The sequence below is a fragment of the Solea solea genome, chromosome 1, assembly GCF_958295425.1.
Source record: "Solea solea chromosome 1, fSolSol10.1, whole genome shotgun sequence".
Lineage (NCBI taxonomy): Eukaryota > Metazoa > Chordata > Actinopteri > Pleuronectiformes > Soleidae > Solea > Solea solea.
The window spans coordinates 15690519-15712428 of record NC_081134.1 but is presented as its reverse complement, the minus strand read 5'-3'; the positions used below and the strand labels follow the sequence as shown (position 1 = coordinate 15712428).

At 40.1% G+C, this 21910-nt stretch overlaps 3 protein-coding genes across 5 annotated transcripts in view; 2 read left to right on the top strand and 1 right to left on the bottom strand.

Annotated features, from left to right (window-relative positions):
* greb1l (GREB1 like retinoic acid receptor coactivator) overlaps positions 1-3804 on the bottom strand; it is a 66945-nt gene extending 63141 nt beyond the window's left edge. The window contains exon 1 of the mRNA XM_058647055.1: positions 3722-3804. The gene's annotated coding sequence lies outside the window, so the exon portion shown is untranslated. The remainder of the gene's footprint in view (positions 1-3721) is intronic.
* Positions 327-2502, top strand: LOC131470988 (7-alpha-hydroxycholest-4-en-3-one 12-alpha-hydroxylase-like). The gene has a single exon (XM_058647143.1). It carries the CDS (start codon positions 471-473, stop codon positions 2001-2003), a length of 1533 nt encoding a protein of 510 aa, XP_058503126.1. The 5' UTR covers positions 327-470; the 3' UTR covers positions 2004-2502.
* A 2839-nt stretch (positions 3805-6643) lies between the features above and the next one.
* The window catches only part of rock1 (Rho-associated, coiled-coil containing protein kinase 1), a 28590-nt gene continuing 13323 nt past the window's right edge, over positions 6644-21910 (top strand). The window contains exons 1-9 of one of the 3 annotated variants that reach the window (XR_009240111.1): positions 6644-7561; positions 16017-16098; positions 18489-18589; positions 18717-18854; positions 19027-19202; positions 20455-20539; positions 20676-20820; positions 20990-21128; positions 21335-21426. Coding sequence is in view for 2 of the 3 variants with exons in the window: in XM_058627763.1 (XP_058483746.1) it covers positions 7469-7561; positions 16017-16098; positions 18489-18589; positions 18717-18854; positions 19027-19202; positions 20455-20539; positions 20676-20820; positions 20990-21128; positions 21335-21426 (1051 nt within the window). In the remaining variant the exon portion in view is untranslated. The remainder of the gene's footprint in view (positions 7562-16016; positions 16099-18488; positions 18590-18716; positions 18855-19026; positions 19203-20454; positions 20540-20675; positions 20821-20989; positions 21129-21334; positions 21427-21910) is intronic. The other 2 variants (XM_058627763.1, XM_058627772.1) reach the window with 2 other exon arrangements.

Sequence of the window (21910 nt, the reverse complement as noted above, 5' to 3'; positions counted from 1 at the left end):
CGAATGTCTATTGCTGTCTCTCTTTATATCGCCAATATACATGTTTGATTACACATGTACTGCACATGCTGACGTTCCACAGTCTGTCTAATATCCATCCATCCATGTACTACCGCTTTATCCTCCACACGACAGTCATGGGGGGTGCTGTGCCAATCTTAGCTGACATAGGGCGATAGGCGGGGCCTTGTCAAGTTAATTTAGCTAAATTGGCCTCACAAGTATGTTGGACTGGCAAAACAGCTTTTCTGGGGTGTTCCATTTGATATCAAATATTTGTCATTGAAATTTCAATGACAAATTTCTCGTTTTCATTAGCATAGGCAATTATTTTTCCTGTTTCCATAGTTGATGAACTTATCTGAAGGCTGAAACTCGTCCCACACAAAAGGAGGAGCATAAAGTCTATTTATAATGCAGGACATGGAGCGTTGTGCCACATAACTGTGTGGTCCTCAGAGTAATCAGTCATGGGACTCCTGCTCTCCATATTTATTGGCTTTCTTGCCTCTCTGATCGGAGGACTTTACCTTCTTGGGGTGTTTCGAAGGCGCCAGCCAGGAGAGCCCCCTTTGGATAAGGGGCTCATCCCTTGGCTGGGTCATGTCTTGAAGTTTCGCAGGAACACACTGAAATTCATCGAGAGGATGAAGCAAAAGCATGGCGATGTATTCACAGTACAGCTGGGAGGGTTTTATATCACATTCCTTCAGGATCCTCTATCATTTGGAACTTTTGTAAAAGAGAGCAGAGAAAAACTAGACTTTAACAAGTTTGCAAGGTTTCTTGTACACAGAGTGTTTGGTTATGAAGCTGAAGAGGATGAGCACCACAATCTCCAAGTCTCCAGCAACAAGAATCTCAAGGGAGATGGCCTGAAGGTACTGACACAAGCTATGATGGCTAATTTACAGAATCTGATGTTGCACAGAATCGATGGAGCTGCAGACAAAAGCACCTGGATAGAGGATGGACTCTTTATGTACAGCTACAATATTCTTTTTAGGGCCGGCTACTTGTCTCTGTATGGCAATACACCACCTGAGTCAGAAGGAAGTGAAGAGAGATCGAAAGAGAAAGATAGAGCTGAGTCAGAAGCCTTATTCTCTGAATTTCGTAAATATGACCAACTCTTCCCTAACCTGACCTACGGGGTGCTCACACCCAGGCAGAGATTGGAGGCAAAGAGGCTGATGGAACTTCTCTGGAATGTTCTATCAATGCAGAAGATGAGGCTTAAGGACAACATCAGCCGCTGGATACGGGATATGCAGCAGTTCAGAAATGAGAAGGGTATGAAGGAGTCAATGACTGACAGGTATATGTTTGTGCTTCTTTTCGCCTCTCAGGGCAACACAGGGCCCGCCTCCTTCTGGCTGCTCTTCTTTCTCATGAAACACCCAGAGGCCATGGCAGCAGTAAAGGAAGAGGTAGATAGGGTTGTGAAGGAATCAGGACAGGAAGTCCGACTTGGTGGTCCTTTAGTCAACCTGACCCATGAAATGCTGATGAAAACACCCATCCTGGACAGTGCTCTGGAAGAGAGTCTCCGACTCAGTGTTGCACCCCTCCTCAGCAGAGCTGTGCTTCAGGATATGACTCTCAAAATGGCAGATGGTCGTGAATATTTCATTCGTAAAGGTGACAGAATGGCAATGTTCCCTTACAGTGCAGTTCAAATGGACCCAGAGATCCACTCTGACCCATGTTCATTCAAATATGACCGCTTTCTCAATCCAGACGGGAGCAAGAAAACTCATTTCTACAAGCAGGGGAAGAAGGTGAAGTACTACAACATGCCCTGGGGTGCTGGGGTCTCAATGTGTCCTGGGCGTTTCTTTGCCTCAAATGAAATGAAGCAGTTTATTTTCCTCATGTTCATCTACTTCGAGTTTGAGCTGAAGAATCCTGATGAGATACCTGAAATTGACAACAGGAGATTGGGCTTTGGATCCATGCAGCCTGTCAGAGATGTTCCGTTTCGGTACAGACTCAGAGATTAAACCAACTTGATAGGTTTTGATTTATTAGATTTTAACACTTTGTATGTTTCAGCATGAGTTTAAATATGTTCTAATATGAACAATCTTCATTCGTTTATCATCTTAATGAAATGAATGTCAACAATGAATGCTGAATTTTGAGTACTGACTGTGTAACACAAACACATTCACTAACTCCTGCCTGTTTGTTGCAGCATTACCTGGTATTGACATAGCTGCTAAATAAACAATGTGCAAAAGAGAGATTACCATGAGTAGCCTGTCTAACTCGTACTTCATTGTAACTGTATGTTTGCTGCTTAAATTAAAATATTGCATGTGACAACTGGAATAACTGTTTAAAGACTTTTTTTTTTTTTTTAGATCAAGTAGTTTTACAACTCAAACAGAAACTTGATCCTGTGAAAGATGAATGAGCCAGTTATGAAAACTTTAGACACTCTTATTTGGAGAAGGAACAAAAATACTTAATAACAAAAAATAGGTTAAGAAACCTTTATGAGATGGCTACTTATCTCCTCCCAGATTGAATCCCAATTGTTAGCAGAGAACAAAGGCAGCCAATGAGGAAACCAGCCCCCCAAGGGCCAGATGGTCAGCGTTCAAAGCCCCCCTGACCCCTCCAGTCCTTGCCCTCTCTGTCAGGGCTGCGTGTGTTCTAAGTGAGACAGGCCGCCCACCCAGCAAAGCCACACTGCTGGTACAGTGTGTGTACTAACATTGCATTGAATAACCAGTCCGATTCAAATAAAAAAAAAATGGCAGCATATACAAATGAATAAATTATGGGTGAAGAGAAAAGATTAAAAGGCTGCTTTTACATAAAAAAGAGAAGTGACATTGGAGCTGGGGGGCAGTAGCGGAGACATGCAGCACAACCTTTGGTACCACAAACATTAGGAATGTTAAGATTAGATGTGGTCAAGACGGACTGGTTTGCCTGTAATTAGAATGACAAACCACCAAAGACATCCCCTGGCCATGCTTATCTGATATGGCTTTATCTAAACCACTGAAGCCTGTTTCAACACCAAGCCCTTGGCAGTTTTAACAGTAATCAACACAAAAACATGTAAACCCATGGCCCAGCTCCAGATACAAGCTGCCTGACATGACTGTGCTCACAGTGATTAATCAGCAATGGTGACATTTTCACCAATGAAATAAGCACAGACACACACACACACACGACATGTGGATGACATGTAAAATGGAGTCGTACCATACATATTTCCTGGCACAGGTGAAGAGTTAATGTATAAATTGACACTGCAAAACCAAATCAAATTCACGAGATTTCTCCAAAAGCTACAATGCTATTCGTGCAAATGTAACAAACAACAACAAGCTAATAAGGTTTGAAATGAGGCATTCAAACAGCTTACTGTGAGACTTCGCTTATACATTAGCAAAGTGTCTCACACAGTACTAAAACGGAACCCCCCACCCGCAAAAGTAAATATATACATACAAAAAAATAAATAAGACAAAAACCAAAGGCTTCCGCTGTGTCACCACTTCACTGGTGAAACAAAGTTACAGTAAACCGTCTCCCGTGACAGAGTTACAGGCTGAGGTACGACCGTCACACAGCGTTCGTGTTGTTGAGATAAAAAAAACAAAAAACATGACTCTCTTCTTTCACAGCACACGTGACAACACACACATGTCATACAATATGACAAGGTCAAAAATTATGAAGTTTAGTGCGGGCTTACCTTTATCCACGACGAAAACGCGTCATAGAGTCATGTCCATGAAGACTGCGTTCGGGGTCTCATCACCAAAACCAACCCCACCAACACCAACAATGCCGCTGCTGCTCCTCAGTCACAGCTGATCTGTGCACGGTGAGGGAGCCCCCATGTGACGTTAGGGCATTACTGCAGCTTCAGCTTGCTGCTCCATTGTTGGCCGAGTCAAAACTCATAACCCACGTACGTTACCAGCATATGTATTGTAAAACAGTAGTATTAGTAGTGTACAGAGTCCCAGACATTACATAGGGGAAATAAAATTGTGGCCACAAAATACAATTTGTTCCCATGAAATAGGTCAAACGTGCACGGAATTGGTAAATTGTGCACACAAAATACTAATTTTTTCCCACAAAATAGGTAAAACGTACATACAAAATACTAATTAGTTCCCACTAAATAGGTAAAATGTGCACAGAGTAGGGAAAACGCGCACACACAATACTAATTAGGTCCCACTAAATAGGTAAAATGTGCACAGAGCAGGGAAAACGCGCACACAAAATACTAATTTGTTCCCACAAAATAGGTAAAAACATAGGTACAAAATACTAATTAGTTCCCACTAAATAGGTAAAACATGCACACAAAATACTAATTTGTTCCCACTAAATAGGTAAAACGTGTGCACGCATAATATTACAGTTTTTCTCAGTCACTTTGGTGCTTTTCTCACATCACTATTAACATTTGCACAGCAGTTAAGCAAATGATAATGTTAAAAAACAGCAGAGAATTGTATGAAAGCAACTGATACATGTCCAAAGCATTGGCAATTTGTTCGACTAAGAAAAACTGTAATAACATTCTAATAAATTACCTTGAGAGCTGCACAAGTAAAGCGAGCTTCGGGGTGGACAGTGATAGTGTGATTGTTAAAGTGACAACTCTTGTACATACGTGAATATTTCTTTATTCCAATAACAATACACTCATGCAGAATGTTCAACAGGCCTTTTAGACAAGTTTCTACAAAATTGCTGTGTAGAGACTATTATGGAGTATGACAAATGTCATTGTAATAGACATAAATAAATAAATTCTTCAATGTATTTTATTATTTTTAATTAAACATTAGTTGATTCCTGTTACATTTATGTATTTATTTATTATTTTATTTAGTCATTCATTTATTTATATTACTGTATTTATCACAGTTCAATTTATATAGAAAGCAATGGGCAAAATACCACAATATCTAATTCTTAAAAATCATGGGACAACTTAAATAATTTATGAATACACTTTGTGGAAAAAGAAAGGGATAAACAATAAAATAAAATAGAAATAGATAGATAGATAGATAGATAGATAGATAGATAGATAGATAGATAGATAGATAGATAGATAGATAGATAGATAGATAGGTGGATAGAACGAAATAGAAATAGATAGATTGATAGATATAATTATTAAAGTTTATTAAGTTTATTATATGCACAATTTATAACAAAAATAAATGTCAAATGTACATAGTAATCTTTTTTGAAATCTCAGTGACAAAAAGCCATGCATGAGTCCAGCTGTTGTCCTCCAGGGGGCAAGTGACAGCAATACCAAAGGATTTCCTGTTCATCAACAGAACAGCATGTGTGATCATATGTGAAAATAGCTTGATTCAGTTTGAATAAGAGGATGAGCTGAGTTAAGATTTCAACTTTTGGAAGGCAAATGAATCCCGTAGAAAAATTAGAACATGAATAACATTGGGGTTTTTTATATGATAAAAATCTGTGTAAATGCAGTATATGATTGAGAAGATGATGAACTTGAGTTACACTGAACTAAGTGGAGCTGGTAAAATTCCCTCATCACCAACAACCCAAATATTGATGTGTAACCTGTTGTCATGATCAATCACTTCAGCCTTGAGGATGTTAGATCTGTATAACTTAAATGTCAGAGCACTGACTGAAGACAGCGATGACCATCTGACCTTTTCATGAAACTCACTGCAGGGCAGGGCTTTTGCTAATGAAGAGTACTATTGCAAATGCACAGTGGCATGCACAGACATTTGGAAGGGCAGGGAAGAAAATTAAAAGGGCACCACCACCTGGGCCACTAATGATATCATTTCCCACATTGTCACAAAAAGATGTATTCCCAATTAGATAATTTGCTCTCTAATCATCCTCCTCTTCCTCACATATACTTTAGAAACTGGTATAGTGAAATTAGAGTAATATGGTGCGAGAGATAAGGTGACTTTATTATTATTTAATTCATTCATTTATTCATTCATTTTTTGTTATTTGTTTCATTTTCAATGCACTCTGGTCAAAATCTCTCAGCTCCACTCCACTCACATACCCTGGTATATACAGTAGAGCAGTATTTCTGATTTTCCACCTTAGTACCACCAGAGGAAGCTCACGCACCACAGGGGGTAAACGTACCACAGTTTGAGAACCATGGGATTAGAATATACTGGAACATGCTATCTGACCAGGGCCAAAAACCAAAAGCATTAAAGACATAATGTTTCATCACTGAATAGAATAGAATGGAATAATTAATGATGGTCCCTCATTGTTGACATAACATTAATTACATAGGCACTATCATAAAACCAACAAAAAATCACACAGCAGCGTAGAATAAAATAATCAAATAGAAAAACTGAATAGAAAATAGAAACAAATACTGTTCAAGAACCTAAAACATCAGCAACTGCCAGATTAGATTAGACTAAAATCGAACAGAATAGAAATGCCTCTCTAATTTCATTATAATTATGAACTAAAGGCTGAATGGAGTAGAATAGAAAAACAATGTAATTATTATTTTTTTTAAAACAAACAAAAAACTTAATGCTAACGTTGCTGTTGTAACGTCAGGGAGCAGCAAGGTGTTGCCTTATCATCTTTCTGTGTGAACTCTGAGAATGCGCCGTGCACTGAGCATGCGCAGTACTTGACATTTTGAAGTTGCTTCTCCGGGGTGTTTGAACAGGAAGGCGGACATGTTGGTCAGGCTGTGGGAGAAAATCGGGCACCGTCTGCTGTTTTTCCCCCCCGAAAAAAAAATCTGAACCCTATTTTTATGTCTTTGGTCTGAGGCATGAATCAGTTTGGACAGGAAACAGTCGCAAGCCAGTGACGGTGCACAGGATTCAGCGGATGGACTGCCTTTAAACGCCTAACGAGACCTTGTTTAAACTGTTCGAAATTAGGAAGAAGCAGAAGTTTTTCCCCTCCACTACTTCTACTTTTGAGCTGTCAGATTCGTTCGTCGTTTTCTGCAGGGGCCTGGCACAGACATGGGAACCGGTCTGGGCTAATCTTCCGACATGCTGTACTTTCTCAGAGAGACATAAATTACATTTTTAATTGCCTTTTGTTTGGATGCACCAACATTTTAAGCTCTTATCCTCAGCGGCATCCTGCGGAGGCTGACTAATCTGTCGCCGCATTTATCGCTTGCTACTGAAGTTGTTTGTCACTCATACTGGAGGAAATCATCGCTCTACTCTGAAAATGTGGCTTTTATATATTCGGCGCAACCTCAAATGTTTCACTTCGTGTGAAAGCTCGACGAGAACAATGTATTTTCTTTGAAGTGCGGAGTGAAGTTCACACGAAAAAGGAACATTTGGCTAGCTAGCTAGCTACCGTCGACTGCTAAAGCTAGCTAGCCAGCAATCTGCCTCGCCACTGTTTTTGTTCACAACCTCCTAAAAACCCGGGACTGAGTTTGACAGCAAAAATGTCAGCTGGGGAAAGTATGGAGGCTCGATTTGATAAAATCGACGTCATGCTGAAGGACCCGAAGTCAGAAATAAATACGGATTGTCTTCTGGTAAGTTTGCAGTTTGCTAGCTAGCTAGCGAGTCAGGCATTCGGGTACTACTTGGAACAGAAATTCTTTCTGACACCAAACAGTTGTCACTAAAGAAATGTGTTCATGTTGCCCGTTCAATTTGAACAATTAACTTCAAACGCACATGTGTTCGTTTGTGATTGTAGTAAGGTTTTCTAAACGTGAGGCAACTATCAGCTAGAAACCTGTGTTTCCATAGTCTGATAAACGGTCAGCTAAAAATAATGAAATTGTAATTGCTAGCAACAAGATAACATGGTGTCACTAACGTAAGGACAGTCTTTAAGGCATTGGTAACTAAATATGACTAATAGATGGCCAGCGTGTGTTTATTCTTCCCAAACACAGACGTACATTGTCAGATTATTTTTGGTTCAGGTCAAGCTCAAACGAATCCCGTTTTTAAGTCTTGAGTGATCAGCTGTATTGTTGCTTTTAGATCACTAGGAAGTGGGGGTGTAGGTGTGCTGATCTAAGCTACATTTGATGTAATGGGTTACCTTCCAGCCTGTTGTAACCTGTAGGCCCCCAGCTGCATCAGTACACCTGTTGGTTGGAGTTTGCCCTGGCTGCTTCCTGTTTGTGCGTGACAACTCAATCTAGTGAATCTATTCTGAGGAGTGAAGAAGGCTGCCCCTGCCACGTGCTAAACCATAAAGCAACACCTTCACAGGATTTTATTACACACAGTAATCCCAGGAACTGACTCACCATGGAGTGGATGCCAAGGGGGTGTTTTTGTGTCAAGTGTTTGTTGATATCATGGGCCTTTCAGCTTGGGTGACAGTGACACTGGGTGTTTACAAGCATTTGGTTCCTGAGCTGCATTTCCACCAAGTGGTGCAGTGTAAGTCAGCCCGACTGTACGGCTTGGGACATTAAACTGTTATCTGGCTTGTGCATCCACCCAGGCTGTGTAGACCAAATGGCAATAGTCGTGACACCTATGTAAATGGTGTAATATACTAGCATCACACTGCGTAGTCCTCCCATAAATTCAATGAAGAAGATCACAACACGGTGGTTACTGCTATGTACTGACATAATTATTTGAGAAAACCCCCAAACAAATGGCCTTGGCTCTTCTCTATGTTAATGCTGTTGTAAAAAATAGCATATTGTTTACCATTACATTAACCAGAAGGTTAATGCAAATGCAAATAGATATGTGTTGTAGCAAACTGCTTTTTGGCTTGCATTTCCCTGAAGTTGGTGTGTTAACATTTTTGTTTTATAAGTTTAAACAAGCAAGGCATGAATGAAATTCATCATGGTGCAGTTTGTAGTTTCACTCTGACTAATCTAATCTAATTTTGGGGGTTGTGCACACAAGGATATAAGGTATACTAGGCTGCTGGAGATAGTTGTCTTCTTTGAAAGAGGAAAACTTGCATAGTCTCCATGACCTCCCGTCCTGTTGCAAAAAGAGCCAATTAAACTCACCTAAAAGTGCACACGTTCTGCATTTTTAATGGCAAAAAGCTGTGGGGACTGTTCCTGCTGGCAGCCGCACACACAAGGGTGTTGTTCCTCTTGTTTCCCCCCCCCTTTCTGCAATCTCCCCTGATCAATGAATGGAGGCCTTTTGCTGAGGCTCTCCCTGCCACCATGCAACTCCACCCACAGCTTAATAAAATTCCATGCTAATCAAATAACCTCTTGTCTTTGACTGGCCTGAAGTTCCTATGTGTCCCAAAGCCATTCTGGATACAGTTGAGACCAGGCAGGCATCTCTGAGGTAGCTGGGTGTGGGCTCTACTCTCTACCCATAAACCAAAATTATGTGGACTGAAGACTCATGTTTCTGAAGGCTATGAATCAGGACATTGAACTCATAAAGCAACCAGCATGCTTGGTTATGAGTAATAGGTTCCATCAGAATGCACAATACAAGCCTTATACTGGCCATGTTTCTGTACCTGCGTCTTGAGCTGGCATTGCTTCCTGTCTTATGTATAGGACTGTTGATTTTTTTCCCCCCTAAGAACCCTGGCCTGTGTTGTGTGAGAGCGATACTTGGCCTGCACCTCACCTCACTCAGCTTTTGGCTATTGAGGACTGTATTCCAGCCCTGTCGCCCTTATCTTCACTCAGTAACTTTTCCTGCTTGGAGAGAAGAGTTCCTTATCTGAATGGGTTGCCTCTTTCTCCCATCATTGTGCTGTAGACAGCAATTCTGAGAGCCAATCTGAACTGACAAAATTCCTGACATTGTGATGTGAAAGCTGACTGACACAAGGGCAGCGAGCATTGCCCATATATGTCTTACTGTTGGCAGCCATCAATAACACCCATCAAATCATGTTATCAGCTGCTATGTCCGCTGCACTGAACACCTATGAATGTTGGCATCACAGAAGAGCGAGTAGAATTTCCTAGTTGCTTTTGCACTTGATTTTAATCCACAAGTACTGCTTGTTCCACATTTGGTAAATGATATTTGAATTATATGTTTGAACTTGTTTTGCCCAGGCTGTACCTCTTTTTGAGAAATGTAAAGGCTTCCTGGCACAGTCTTTGTTCTTACTCTGACACTCTGGGTACATTAGTCTCTCTGTATTTTGATCCCGCTTTCATCTGCTATTTGGACTCTAAATCTGTAATAAGTGTAATTACAGGAAACTGCAAGGCCTGTAAACCACATTTGTAGACAGTGATTGACTGTGTGAATGCTGCATGTACATGTTAGGGTGGATGCTCTTATTTTGAAGCGGTTTGAATTATGAATTGACAGAATTGTTTTATGCTCAAAGGCAAAATTAGTAACTGTGTTGTAGTACAAGCTTACAGATAAATAATCATTTTATTAAATGTAGTTGTTAATGAATAGGCATTCCAGTTTGACACCTGTCAGTAATTACCTCCCTAAATTAGATTTCGTCTGATCATATCGGTGCTGATGCAGGATAGGCTTGTCATTATGCTGTTTACATACTTGTGACTGATAATGGTGCTCTTTGAGTAGTAAAAATGTTTTACTTCACAATATTGTGCTTATGTTTTGCATCACCATCATCAAAGAATGACTTCATTTTCTTTAGGTGCTAAATTCAACCTTGTTTGACAGCCAGAGCAGAGTCAACCCTCTGACTCTTTCTTTCTTATGTAGCGTGCCTATGTTAATGACCTTTGTCTTTACTGGACCAACCTTACTGGTAAGGTGTTGTCTGCATTTATAATGCAGCTGTGGCCTGTTTTGTTTGTAGGCATAGAGACACAGAGGGCGGTATCTGTCTGTCAAGTCTGTTGAAACGAAAGTATGTATTTATTAGAGGCATGCAGTGCTTTTTAACTTGGATATTCAACCCACAAATTTAGTCAATTAATACAAATAAGCTGCATTTTACGTGACATGTTCATTTAGAACACTGCATGTCTTTACCTGTTCAAAGTAAACTTGCTTTAAATGCTGAATTAAGGTTTGCATATAACATTTATGTTGCAGGTATGCTATAGTAATTGAGGTAAATGTGTAATATTGTAATATTAACTCATGTCCCCTGTCATTGCCTGGAGACACTGAAGATCTTGAATGTGGCAGCGTCCTTGAATGTACCCAAGTTTGTTTCATGCTATGGGCCCTCGCTCACAGCTGCAAGGCTGATATAACTCATAACATAAGAAAATAAAACAAGTAAAAGTGGCTAAATTTTAATGCTGTTTGAACGTCTACTCGAAATGAGTTTCAAGTCTCTGCAAGTTGATTTTTTTTATGGCTTTCTGCCTGGAAGACAAAAACACACTACCAACTTTTCACTTGCTTAAGAAAATCGACAGGAGTTATGTAAGCTATATATAATTTGTAGTTTACTGGCCTAAATGATGAATTGCATCTCCTTGAGTTGAAAAGCACGTGTTTGTAGTTGGCATTTAATTCATGCGTGTTGACAAAAATGTTTGGGGCTGTCATTTGTAAAGTGCTCTACTCTGAGACATTTTTCTGTGAGAAGAGCTGTTGGTTGAGCCATTTGTAGGGCCGCGTTCCCTCATCTGACTGATTATGTGTGGGAAAGCATATTAAGATGATCAGGTCTTTTAATAACACATTTTTTTTTCTTTGACTGAGTGAGAAAATTTAAAATCCTCCCGCTTTTCTTTCTTCTCATTCTATAAGGGCTATTACATTGGGACGGTTTTGTAACACTTGCAAACAACACTGCGACCCCCATCCAGTGAAGATGGTCAAAGTGAACTAAATCCATGTAGAATAAGATTCCCATTTTGCTGGGCTTAGGTCATAAATCTTGGGCAGTGCTGGCAGGATAGCAGAGTTTTTACACGAGAAGGCAGAGCTCAGTCAGTGGAAACACGTGAGTGCTCTCTACTGTTGGAATAACTCAATTATATTTTGACAGGAAAACATTTGTGACAGTGACTCTCACTCACTGGACCTCAAAGGAAATAGAATGGCCTTGTTTTGCCACCCCTGGGTTCACTGCCACTGCTGCTTTATCCAGTAGTTATCCAGGGAATGTGAATATCTTCAATAAACTGTTACTGGTGACTGCCAAAGGAAAGATAACTATGTTTTGCCCTTGATTTACAGGCATATTTCTATTTTAAGGCTTGAACCTGGACATGAGCTTTGAGGAGGCCATTAGTTATTTCATGCTTTGAATGGCTTCACTGGATTGTATGATCACATTTGTGCTTTAATGGGTGCAGCCTGCCATGGAACTACCTTTATTTGCATGGCAAACTGAATGGCTGTCCGTGCATTTGCTCACATGTGGAAAGCATATTGTCTTGAAGAGGTGGCAGAGAGGGAAGTGAGAAGTAGGGCTTGACTTAAGACCACATGCCTTATGCTGGCATGCAGAAAGGGATGATGTGGCTGAGTCTCCCATGGAAATTTTAACTCAGACTTTAATGTCTGGAAAAGAGGTTGTGTGTTGTGTGGATTTCTCTCCCTGAATGTTTAAAGAAATAATTGCTGTGTGTAATGTCAACCACAGGCTTTGTGTGTTTTGTGTAACTATACTTTTTTTTTTTAGAATACTTACCACATTTCATTAATAGGGCAATGAGATGATTTCTTTTCACATTATTCAGTAATTCCAGGGATGTGACGCCCTCTGCCTGAAGCAGCATCAGCAGAAATAGGATAACATGGAGTGCTACAAGCTCTGGTTTGTTTTCCCAGCAACTTTTTTTTCCCAAGACTGCCACATAGTGAAACGGCCTGTGGACTGCTACCGCCCAGTGCTATTTGAAGTGAATAAAGCCTATGCATGTTTTTTGTCTCTCTAGTAGGGTAAACTGTTGTGTGAGCTCCAGTTTTAACAACACATAGTTTCGCTGATGCTGACTCTTGATTAAGATTGTCATATGCTCTTTCCTTGCTGATTTAAAGCTGTCTCTACAGTGTATGAGATTACCTCTTATCTGCTTAAAGACTAGAACGACATAAATAAAATCCTTGGTGTATTGCTTTTTTTTTATTATCTGCACTACCATTTTTTTTCCATTTTCTCCTGCACATTTTAATCACTGATGGCTTTTTTTCATCGGTTTGTGTGGAAAGCAGAGAGAGAAACCCCTGAGCCGCTGGAAACTTAAGAGCTCCATCAAGTGCATATCTGGGAAAGTTTCATGTCTAAAAAAATTACTCTTGATTAGGAAAAACCTTTGTCAGTGTTTTTTGATCGATTCAGTTATTTTTTAGTGTAGCCTGTGGCAGATTGTAAACTGAGTGGTTTGATATCTGAAACCAAACAGAAAAGATGATGTTTTGTTACTGACCCATAACCTTGATGATTGAGATAATGTGCATTTCTTAATTATATATATATTAAAACTGATTACCAATGCTCTGCATTTGTTTAGTCATTTCAAACTAAATATCAGTGTATAAGCAAGGCTATGACATAATTGTATTTTACAAATAATACATTCTGGAATACACAAAAACAGTTGAATGTAGTTATGCCAATAAGTTTTTAAAATTCCTTATCTATAAAATTTTGCATTTTATTGACAATTTTATTGTTTTTAATTCTCTTAGAGGGTTTAATCTATAGAATGTGCTCCTTCCACCACATATGTGTCTGATATCAGATGTTGATGCTAAAATTCCAACCTGGAAAGTGCTACTACAAATGTAATTTTATTTTTAGTTCTAGTCAAGGTCCTAAACTGTGTTTTTTTTAAATTATACTACACTTGGTTATTTTGTCACTGTGGAGTCTCCAGTAGAAGGCCGAGCATGTGGTTCTTCTGATTGTCTTTGTTTTTTTCCAACCTTCATTTGTTCTACTATTGGACTAGACTGCTCCACATGCATCAACTCTCCACTCCCTACTCCTTTTCGTCATAGTGATGAGAACTGGTACTGACTGAAAATGAGGCTTCACTATGTGACTCTGTACTTGGGATTTTTTTTTCCTCTCCCTTCCTTCACTTTTTGTTGAGAACTTGTTTGGCCACATACCTAAAATAGCTCTCTGACGTGTACAGTCCTGTTAAGGAATGTTACTGTGGCTGTCCAGAGTTCTCTGCGGCAGGAAGTTATGCAAACGTGCATTGCTGAGCACAGAGCCTTGTGATTAGAGTCCTAAAGGACTCGGTTCTTCAGCACTTTTTTCCAGTGCAGCCTGGCTGGTTACAGTGTGGCCAACATGGCCACTTTTTGGTCTGCTTGTGTAAATGGTCCCTCCTGAAAGTTGACTTAAAGTTTATGTAGGCTGAGCAGAAAATGGCACTCAGCACTGTGATGCGCTTCGATCACATCCTACCCTCTTATTAATTTCCCACATTCTGTTTCCTTTAATGTCTTACATTGCACATTTCTCCTACCAGCCAGTCTTAACTACCTGTTTTTTCTAAACTCCCCTTCACCTACCTTTTTCATGCTTCCACCCATCCTGCAGGGCGTCTGCTTCTTTTATGTCTCAGAGAGGAGGGGGTATGGCCCTGACCTCTGCTGAGCAAAAGCAGCAGGGTTACTTAAGAGGATTCCTCTACTTGTCGAGCTGCTGATTCACCATGTGTCATCATTGTTTTGCTCAGAGATGCAAAAAGAAATGTGACTTTACTAGCAGAGGCCCATTGACAGTACAGGAATGACGAGATTCTTGCCATGATAGTGAGTGCAGAGATGATGTAACCTATGTCAACAAGTAAACAGATTTATTTTCTTTTGTAATGCATGGGTAGCCCAGCAGCTGAGGTGTTTGAAAAAATACAATGTAGACCAGATGACTTAGAAATGCTCATTTCCAACATCTGGTTCACTCCCACTTGAGAAAAGGCACTACAGTGCTTTGACTTCAAGTGTTTGTGTGCCTGTCTTGTTTCAGCCATTCTGGATTATGGAAGATTAGATTAAATCCCACCAGTGGCACTTATGCGCCTGCCTAGTAGGGGGCAAGATAGCCTATGATATGCGTTTGTTTGTTTGTCAACTCAACTGTTGTAGTTTCCACATGGCCTTTTTCAGTTTTTATTTAACAACACCATTCATTCTTAATCCTTTTACAGTTTACATGGGCAATGCTTGCCAAGTTTTCATGAAAAGGATTCAAGTGAGGACCCAGGATTTGGCAGGATGGGAGTAACTCATGTAAATATAGTGGGTGTCGCAGCTGTGTAGTGTAAATTCACAGAGTTGACCTCACTGTATGGTTATTGTAAGGCACCACCCTCATGCCTCAGCCATCAAAAGCTACTTAGATTTGCCAGTAGCTTTTATTAGAAACTTTGTAACCAGGGTGGGAAATACAGCTCCTGTTCATCAAACCAGAATGACTGGTGGGTGTTACAGTTCCCCCAGACATATCAGCACTCTTTAAACCAAACTACTACTTTTCATAGTGTCCATCTTTGCATATTGGCTTCCTGGTTTTCTCAGTTCATAGGTGATGACTGCATTTCTGATCATCTGACTCGAGCCCTGAAGAATCAATGTTTCTCAGCATGCGTATGCTCACATGGGCTGATTTTGAGATATGCACACACTACTGCACACTGTAAACCTACCTTGAGAACAATAACACCACACACGTTTGATTAGTTCTTTTGTCCTGTCAAAGTTTATGATGCTGCAGCCTTTTGAAGGAAACTTTTGATATTGTCACATATCTGAAGTATCTTGAGATGTAATTTTAATTCATAGTGTTCGGTTTATTTGATCGTAATGTAAATTGACCATAGTCTTTTAAATTAAATAAGCATTCTTCCGTGGATCTAGTATTTATCACTTTTAAAACATAGTGCTTACAGTAGCACAACATTTTGGGTATTTGTTGTAAGCTAAATCTCTCAGAAACCTTGTTTATGTAATTTAGACTGGAAGCCCACAGCTTGGTGTGTTCGAGAGTCTCTGCTCAAAGCTGCTCGACATAGACCAGGGTGGTGTGCATTTTACATGTTGTCTGAGATTTCGCAGGAGTAGCTTTGTTTGCTTGCTTGTTAACCTCTCTCCTCTCCCCCTCAGGATGGCTTGGATGCATTGGTGTATGACCTTGACTTCCCTGCCCTGAGGAAAAACAAGAGCATTGACAACTTCTTGAATAGATGTGAGTACCTTGCATCATGCTTTCTCCTTATGCCCTGATCTCTATATATGTCTTTAGCTTTAACCATTTATGTTTTCAGACCCCCTCTTATATGTGGGTATAAGTCGAGGCTCAGTAAAAAAGGCTGTTTTGGGTCACTGCCTCTATGTAGGCTTGGGCACAATAGGTGTCTGCTGCTGAGTCCCCAACAAAGGAGCTTTCATAAATGGTTGGTGACCCACATGGTGATGGCTTCGTTTTTTTCACTGTCTGTCCACAGCCTACGGGAACCCTCATAACTATGTTTTAGACAAAACAAAAATGATCATTCAAAGTTTGAAAGTGTGTGTGGCCAAATGTACCTATGTCATACTGATCTATTCTAACCCCCCAATTCTCAGGTTACAGTGATTATGCAAAGGCTGGTCATAATTTCAGGAATACTTACTACTAAGAACCAATATTATCACATAAGAGTACATGAATTAAACTTCCACAATCACACATACAAACAAACAAAACACCATTGAACAAACATACACTCCTTTACTTTTTCTTTCTCTGGTATGACCCAAAATTCCCCCACCCCTTTTTATGACAGGGGTTGCCTTCTGTATCTGTCCCGTAAAGAAGCATCTTGCCCAGACATGTGATAAAAAATATTAATATTAATGTATCATAGGGGTCAGGTAGTAAGTTTTGACATCGACTTCTGTGCTTTTTATGAAGTGCTTAGCTTTTCTTGTGTGCTTTTCTTAGTGTTTCCTCAAAGGCAGGTACCATTTAAACTTACCCTATTTTTTTTACCTGCATGTGTATAAACGTACTTGTAGTTTAAGAGCTTATTTTTCTCAACCATTATATGAGTTGGTTCATCGTCAGGATAATCCACTTGAGAACAACCAAAATGTCAGTGTGCTGCATTTCAATTATCAACCCAGGCTACTAAACCCTTGGGCAAAAACTGCCATTAGGCATCTCGTCAATTACTCTTGCTGCTGAACTTTTGTGTGAAGCACCGAAGTGATGGAAATGGATTGATGGATAATAGACGGGCTGTCTCGTGAGACACTGGTCCTCAGTTGTATGTGCTGCCTGAAGGGCTCTTAAGTTTGCCTGCTCTCGTCCATAGATTGTGCCTTGGACCCTGAACATATCAGCTGATTGCTCCATCTATGTATCTATGCTGTATCTCCGCTGTTTGCATCAGCAACGTAACAATATTTGTACCATTTGTAAACATTGTTTATATGTGTTTTTGGTCCGTCAGGATCTCTGTGGAGACTAGAGGTGACTCATTCTCAAATGTTCTTATTCTAATAGTTCACTGCTTGACTTTTTATTTTTAGATCAATTGAACTTGGATGCCCCCACTTCCCCCCTTTTCCATGCGATCCAGTGCCAGTTGTGACCCATGTGAATTGCAAATGATCCTCTTAGTCCAGCGATGACCAAATTTGGCTGAACAGTGAATAGTATCTCCCTTTGGGGAATTAGCATTGTTAAATCAGGGAAAGGCTAACTCTCAGTAAGAAACACACTTAACTTGAGCGACCTTTCTCAGCTGTGCAGAGACTTTTAGCTTTTTCCTCCTGTTTGCCAACATACTTTACATTACATTACATGTCATTTGGCAGACGCTTTTATCCGAAGCGACTTACAATAAGTGCATTTCAACATTTGGGTACAAAGAAGAGCTAGAAGTAAGAACGTAAGAATTGCATTCATAGACATCACGAGACACCTAATGTGATGACATCACTCAGAACGTTTTTTTATGTTTACTTTATGGCCCAACTACGCCGTTCTGTTGGTTACCGTCTCCACTACTCTCGGTGACGACATGCCCCCTTTCAGCTTTCTAGTATTTGTTGGTTTCTGGTTTAGCTTGTGGCTTGTTTTTAGCATGTCAAGCACATTCTGAGTCTTCCTACATCCATGAACTTTAAAATATTCAATTCTTTAAGCTGACAAAGCATAAAACCGATGTCCTCGTCAGTCTAAAAAAATGTATGGGCTTGAATTTTGCCTTGATTTCTCCACTTATTCTTCGCTATACAGTCTTCTGCTATTATTTCCCTGTTCTAGCTTAAGGTGGAAACTGTGGTGCATGTGCACAGCACCTAGGCCAGCTTTTGACTCTGGTCTGACTTAACTTAAACATGTAGTGTTAATTGAACTCTTAATCCCGTTGTCTGAATGTGTTTTTGAAAACATCACTGTGTACACAATATTTTTTTTCTAATGTCAAGTGAACGTACTGAGTGGTGTTGACATCTATAACTTTGGCTGTGATGCGTTAGCATGTGAGGTCAAGGCTGTTCTTACAGGCCAATGCAACAACTTAGTCACATTTTAGTATTCTGCATACTCTATATACTGTAACATCTGTCTTCATTTTTATTTTTCAGATAAAGAAACTATTAGTAAAATTCGTGATCTACGGATGAAAGCTGTGGACTATGAGGTGGTTAAAGTTATTGGTAGGGGAGCATTTGGAGAAGTGCAATTGGTAAGAATGTCATTTTTGTATCTATAAACCTCCAATACAATCCATATTTTTAGTAGTTAAAAATATATGCTCCAAAACAAGTTGTTCGTGAAATCTTGACTAAATTGTCACCTCAACATCTTAACAGGTAAGACACAAAGCCACAAGCAAAGTCTATGCCATGAAGCTTCTGAGCAAGTTTGAGATGATCAAGAGGTCGGACTCTGCTTTCTTCTGGGAGGAGAGAGACATCATGGCTTTTGCCAATAGTTCATGGGTGGTGCAGGTAAGATGCAATGGAGATTAAGCATCCAAAAACATGTTCACCTAGGTTGATATTATCTGCAGCTCATATGCAAATCTTTGGATTCAGGTTACCTATTAAATCAATGACTACACTGAATGGCAGCTTCCTATTATTTTTTGTGTTTCACTGATCATTTGTCTCTTCTTTCCAGCTCTTTTTTGCTTTCCAAGATGATCGCTACCTCTACATGGTGATGGAATACATGCCCGGTGGAGACTTGGTGAACTTAATGAGCAACTATGATGTCCCAGAGAAGTGGGCCCGCTTTTATACAGCCGAGGTGGTGCTAGCTCTGGCTGCAATCCACTCCATGGGGTTTATTCATAGGTAATAACAAAACTTCTCCATATCCCTGATGAGTGTTTCGTCTCGTAGTTGTTGTATAGCAGTGGGCAGAGCTGGTTCAGGATTTGTCCTGGTTACCTGATGGCTGGTACAACTATGATCGGTTTTGTTGTATTTTAGTGTTGCATGCTTCTAGTACCCCATTCGTTGTGTAAGGGTAAGTGAATATCAATAGGCAACCTAGCCTATCAAACTTTATTTTAGCTAGTTAAATCTATGTTTTTCTTTCTCTTTTTATGTCTTTTGTCTTTGCGTTCCTTCTCTCGCTTCCCTCCAGCAGCTGCTGTATTACAGTAAAGCTTATTGTGTGCGTGTGGCTTTGGTTTTCAAATTGGCTGCAGTCAAACACATGGATTTGATGCATTTCTAATGAAACAGGGGTTTCTTGCCTCTGTGAGCCAGAAGGGCTTCTGAAATGTCCAAAGCAAGTATGGGAAAGTATTATATCTATCACAGTCTTGCACTAGGCTCTAGTCTAGAGGGAGTGGTGGAAACCTATGATCTAAGGGACTTTTAAAGAGCAGGAAGTAGCTCAGGAAGAAATTAATTGTTTTTAGCTGGTAGCTTGTATAATAAATATAGGTCTCTTACATTACTTGAGAAAACAAATTTCTCTTTGACTTTGACCCAAACTACCTGAATCCAAAACCAGTTATAAGGTTTTTTAAAAAGCTATAGTTATTGTGATTGTTGTTTTTCATTTGCTGTATGTTTTTCTACAATAATGTTTATACAATGTTTCTATTCAGTTCAGTGCCATGATGCTTTAATATCTCTTGCACGACTTGAGGAATCAATCTGCCGTATACAGAACAGACACGAGTTCCCTATTTGTCACCATTATTAAACGCTTACTAATACTAATTGACATACGAAGCCCTGTGCACAGCTACAGTGGTGGAGAATTCACACCGTGACAGATGTATCAGTTTGTTCTCTGCTGTTTTCCCATTAGTGGCTGGAAGTTGCAGTGAAAGGAAATTTCATGCAGTCATAAATTCTGCTCTCTCAATTCCCAGCTCCCTTCATACCTCATTACTTTGACTTATCACTGTAGCGGCATGCAGCACTTCCAGACAGCTCTGATGTCAAGAACTGCTTTCGTTAATGGCGCTGTCAGGCAGCACTAGCATGACCTGCAACGTTTTTCAGTTTGATTGTTCTATGCTTGGTTTTGAGGCATTGTTTACATGTTGTATATTTGTTTGACATCACATTCTTTTTGTCCTCGCAGGGACGTGAAGCCTGATAACATGTTGTTAGACAAATCAGGTCACTTAAAACTGGCAGACTTTGGGACCTGTATGAAAATGAACAAGGTATTGTCAATCTTTCCTTCAAACGAACCCTTTAATTATATAATTTATATAACTTAAACGCTTAATGATGGTTGGCTTTTGTTTTTCTATTATTGTATTTTTTTTTTTCTTGGAAAATAATTCTTGCTCTCCTCAGGATGGTATGGTACGATGTGACACAGCAGTGGGAACTCCTGACTACATTTCACCTGAGGTACTTAAATCCCAAGGAGGAGATGGCTATTATGGCAGAGAGTGCGACTGGTGGTCTGTGGGAGTTTTCCTGTATGAAATGCTAGTTGGTAAGTTGTTCATTCATGATTCAACAAATTGAGTCAAAGGTTTCAAATAGTATGGTATTTTGTGCCATTTGTAAGTTGTTTTTTTTTAATATAAAACAATCTTGAAGCACTTTCTGTGTAAATTTTCCTCATCCACCAGTGGCTCTTATTTGTCTGGTGTCTTGCACAGGTGACACTCCGTTCTATGCGGACTCACTGGTGGGGACGTACAGCAAAATTATGAACCACAAGAACGCCCTGACCTTCCCTGAAGACAGCGACATCTCCAACGATGCCAAGAATCTCATCTGTGCTTTCCTGACTGACAGGTCAGAGAGTGACTGGAACAAAAGCTGAATCCTGAAAGAGGGTCCTTATCTCTGGCCCTCTCTTTATTGTTTGGGTCAAGTAGTTTCAGGTGTTGAGGCCCCTCTGTGGAAGGATTTCGAGAATCCTTTCTTCTGCCGCTTTTGTGAAAATCACGCTCTGAATTGTTCAAGTGTCACAACCCAGTATGTCCTCCTCACTGCTGTAGGGAAGTTCGCCTTGGCCGTAACGGTGTAGATGAAATCAAGAGGCATCCTTTCTTCAAGAATGACCAGTGGACATGGGAGATCATCAGAGACGGTAAGGACATTTTCACAGCTAGGGTTACAGATTACATTCACACTTCCCATTCCAGCTGGCTGTTTGCTTTTTGTTATTGCAAAGCAACCTTGTTTTACATTTGACCTACTACAGACAGTTGCAGGAAATTCTTGTGGATGAGCCATTCATTCAGCATCCTATTCTAAGACCAAACATGATTGCTGGCGGTACTGCATTTCTGAGGCCAACAACAGGGGAAGCAGTTAAATGCAAATGTTAATGTGTTGGCATTGCGTCTGGAGTGGAGAGAGATTAGAAATACATGGCTTAATCCAGTCACTTGAGTCGGTACTTTAGTGGCTTTATATTTATTACTTAATGTCCTACATTAACCGAAATAATACTGGGACTTATAGTCTTCGGTCTCCGGATTTGTTCTTGCTGTCTGTCCCAAATGTCAAAACTGAACTGGGAAGGTTTGCTGCTCCCTCTGCCTGGAACATGTTACAGAAAACTTTGAAAC

Excerpts from the sequence above, each read along its gene's own strand:
- LOC131470988 (XM_058647143.1), top strand. The coding sequence starts at position 471 with ATGGGACTCCTGCTCTCCATATTTATTGGCTTTCTTGCCTCTCTGATC.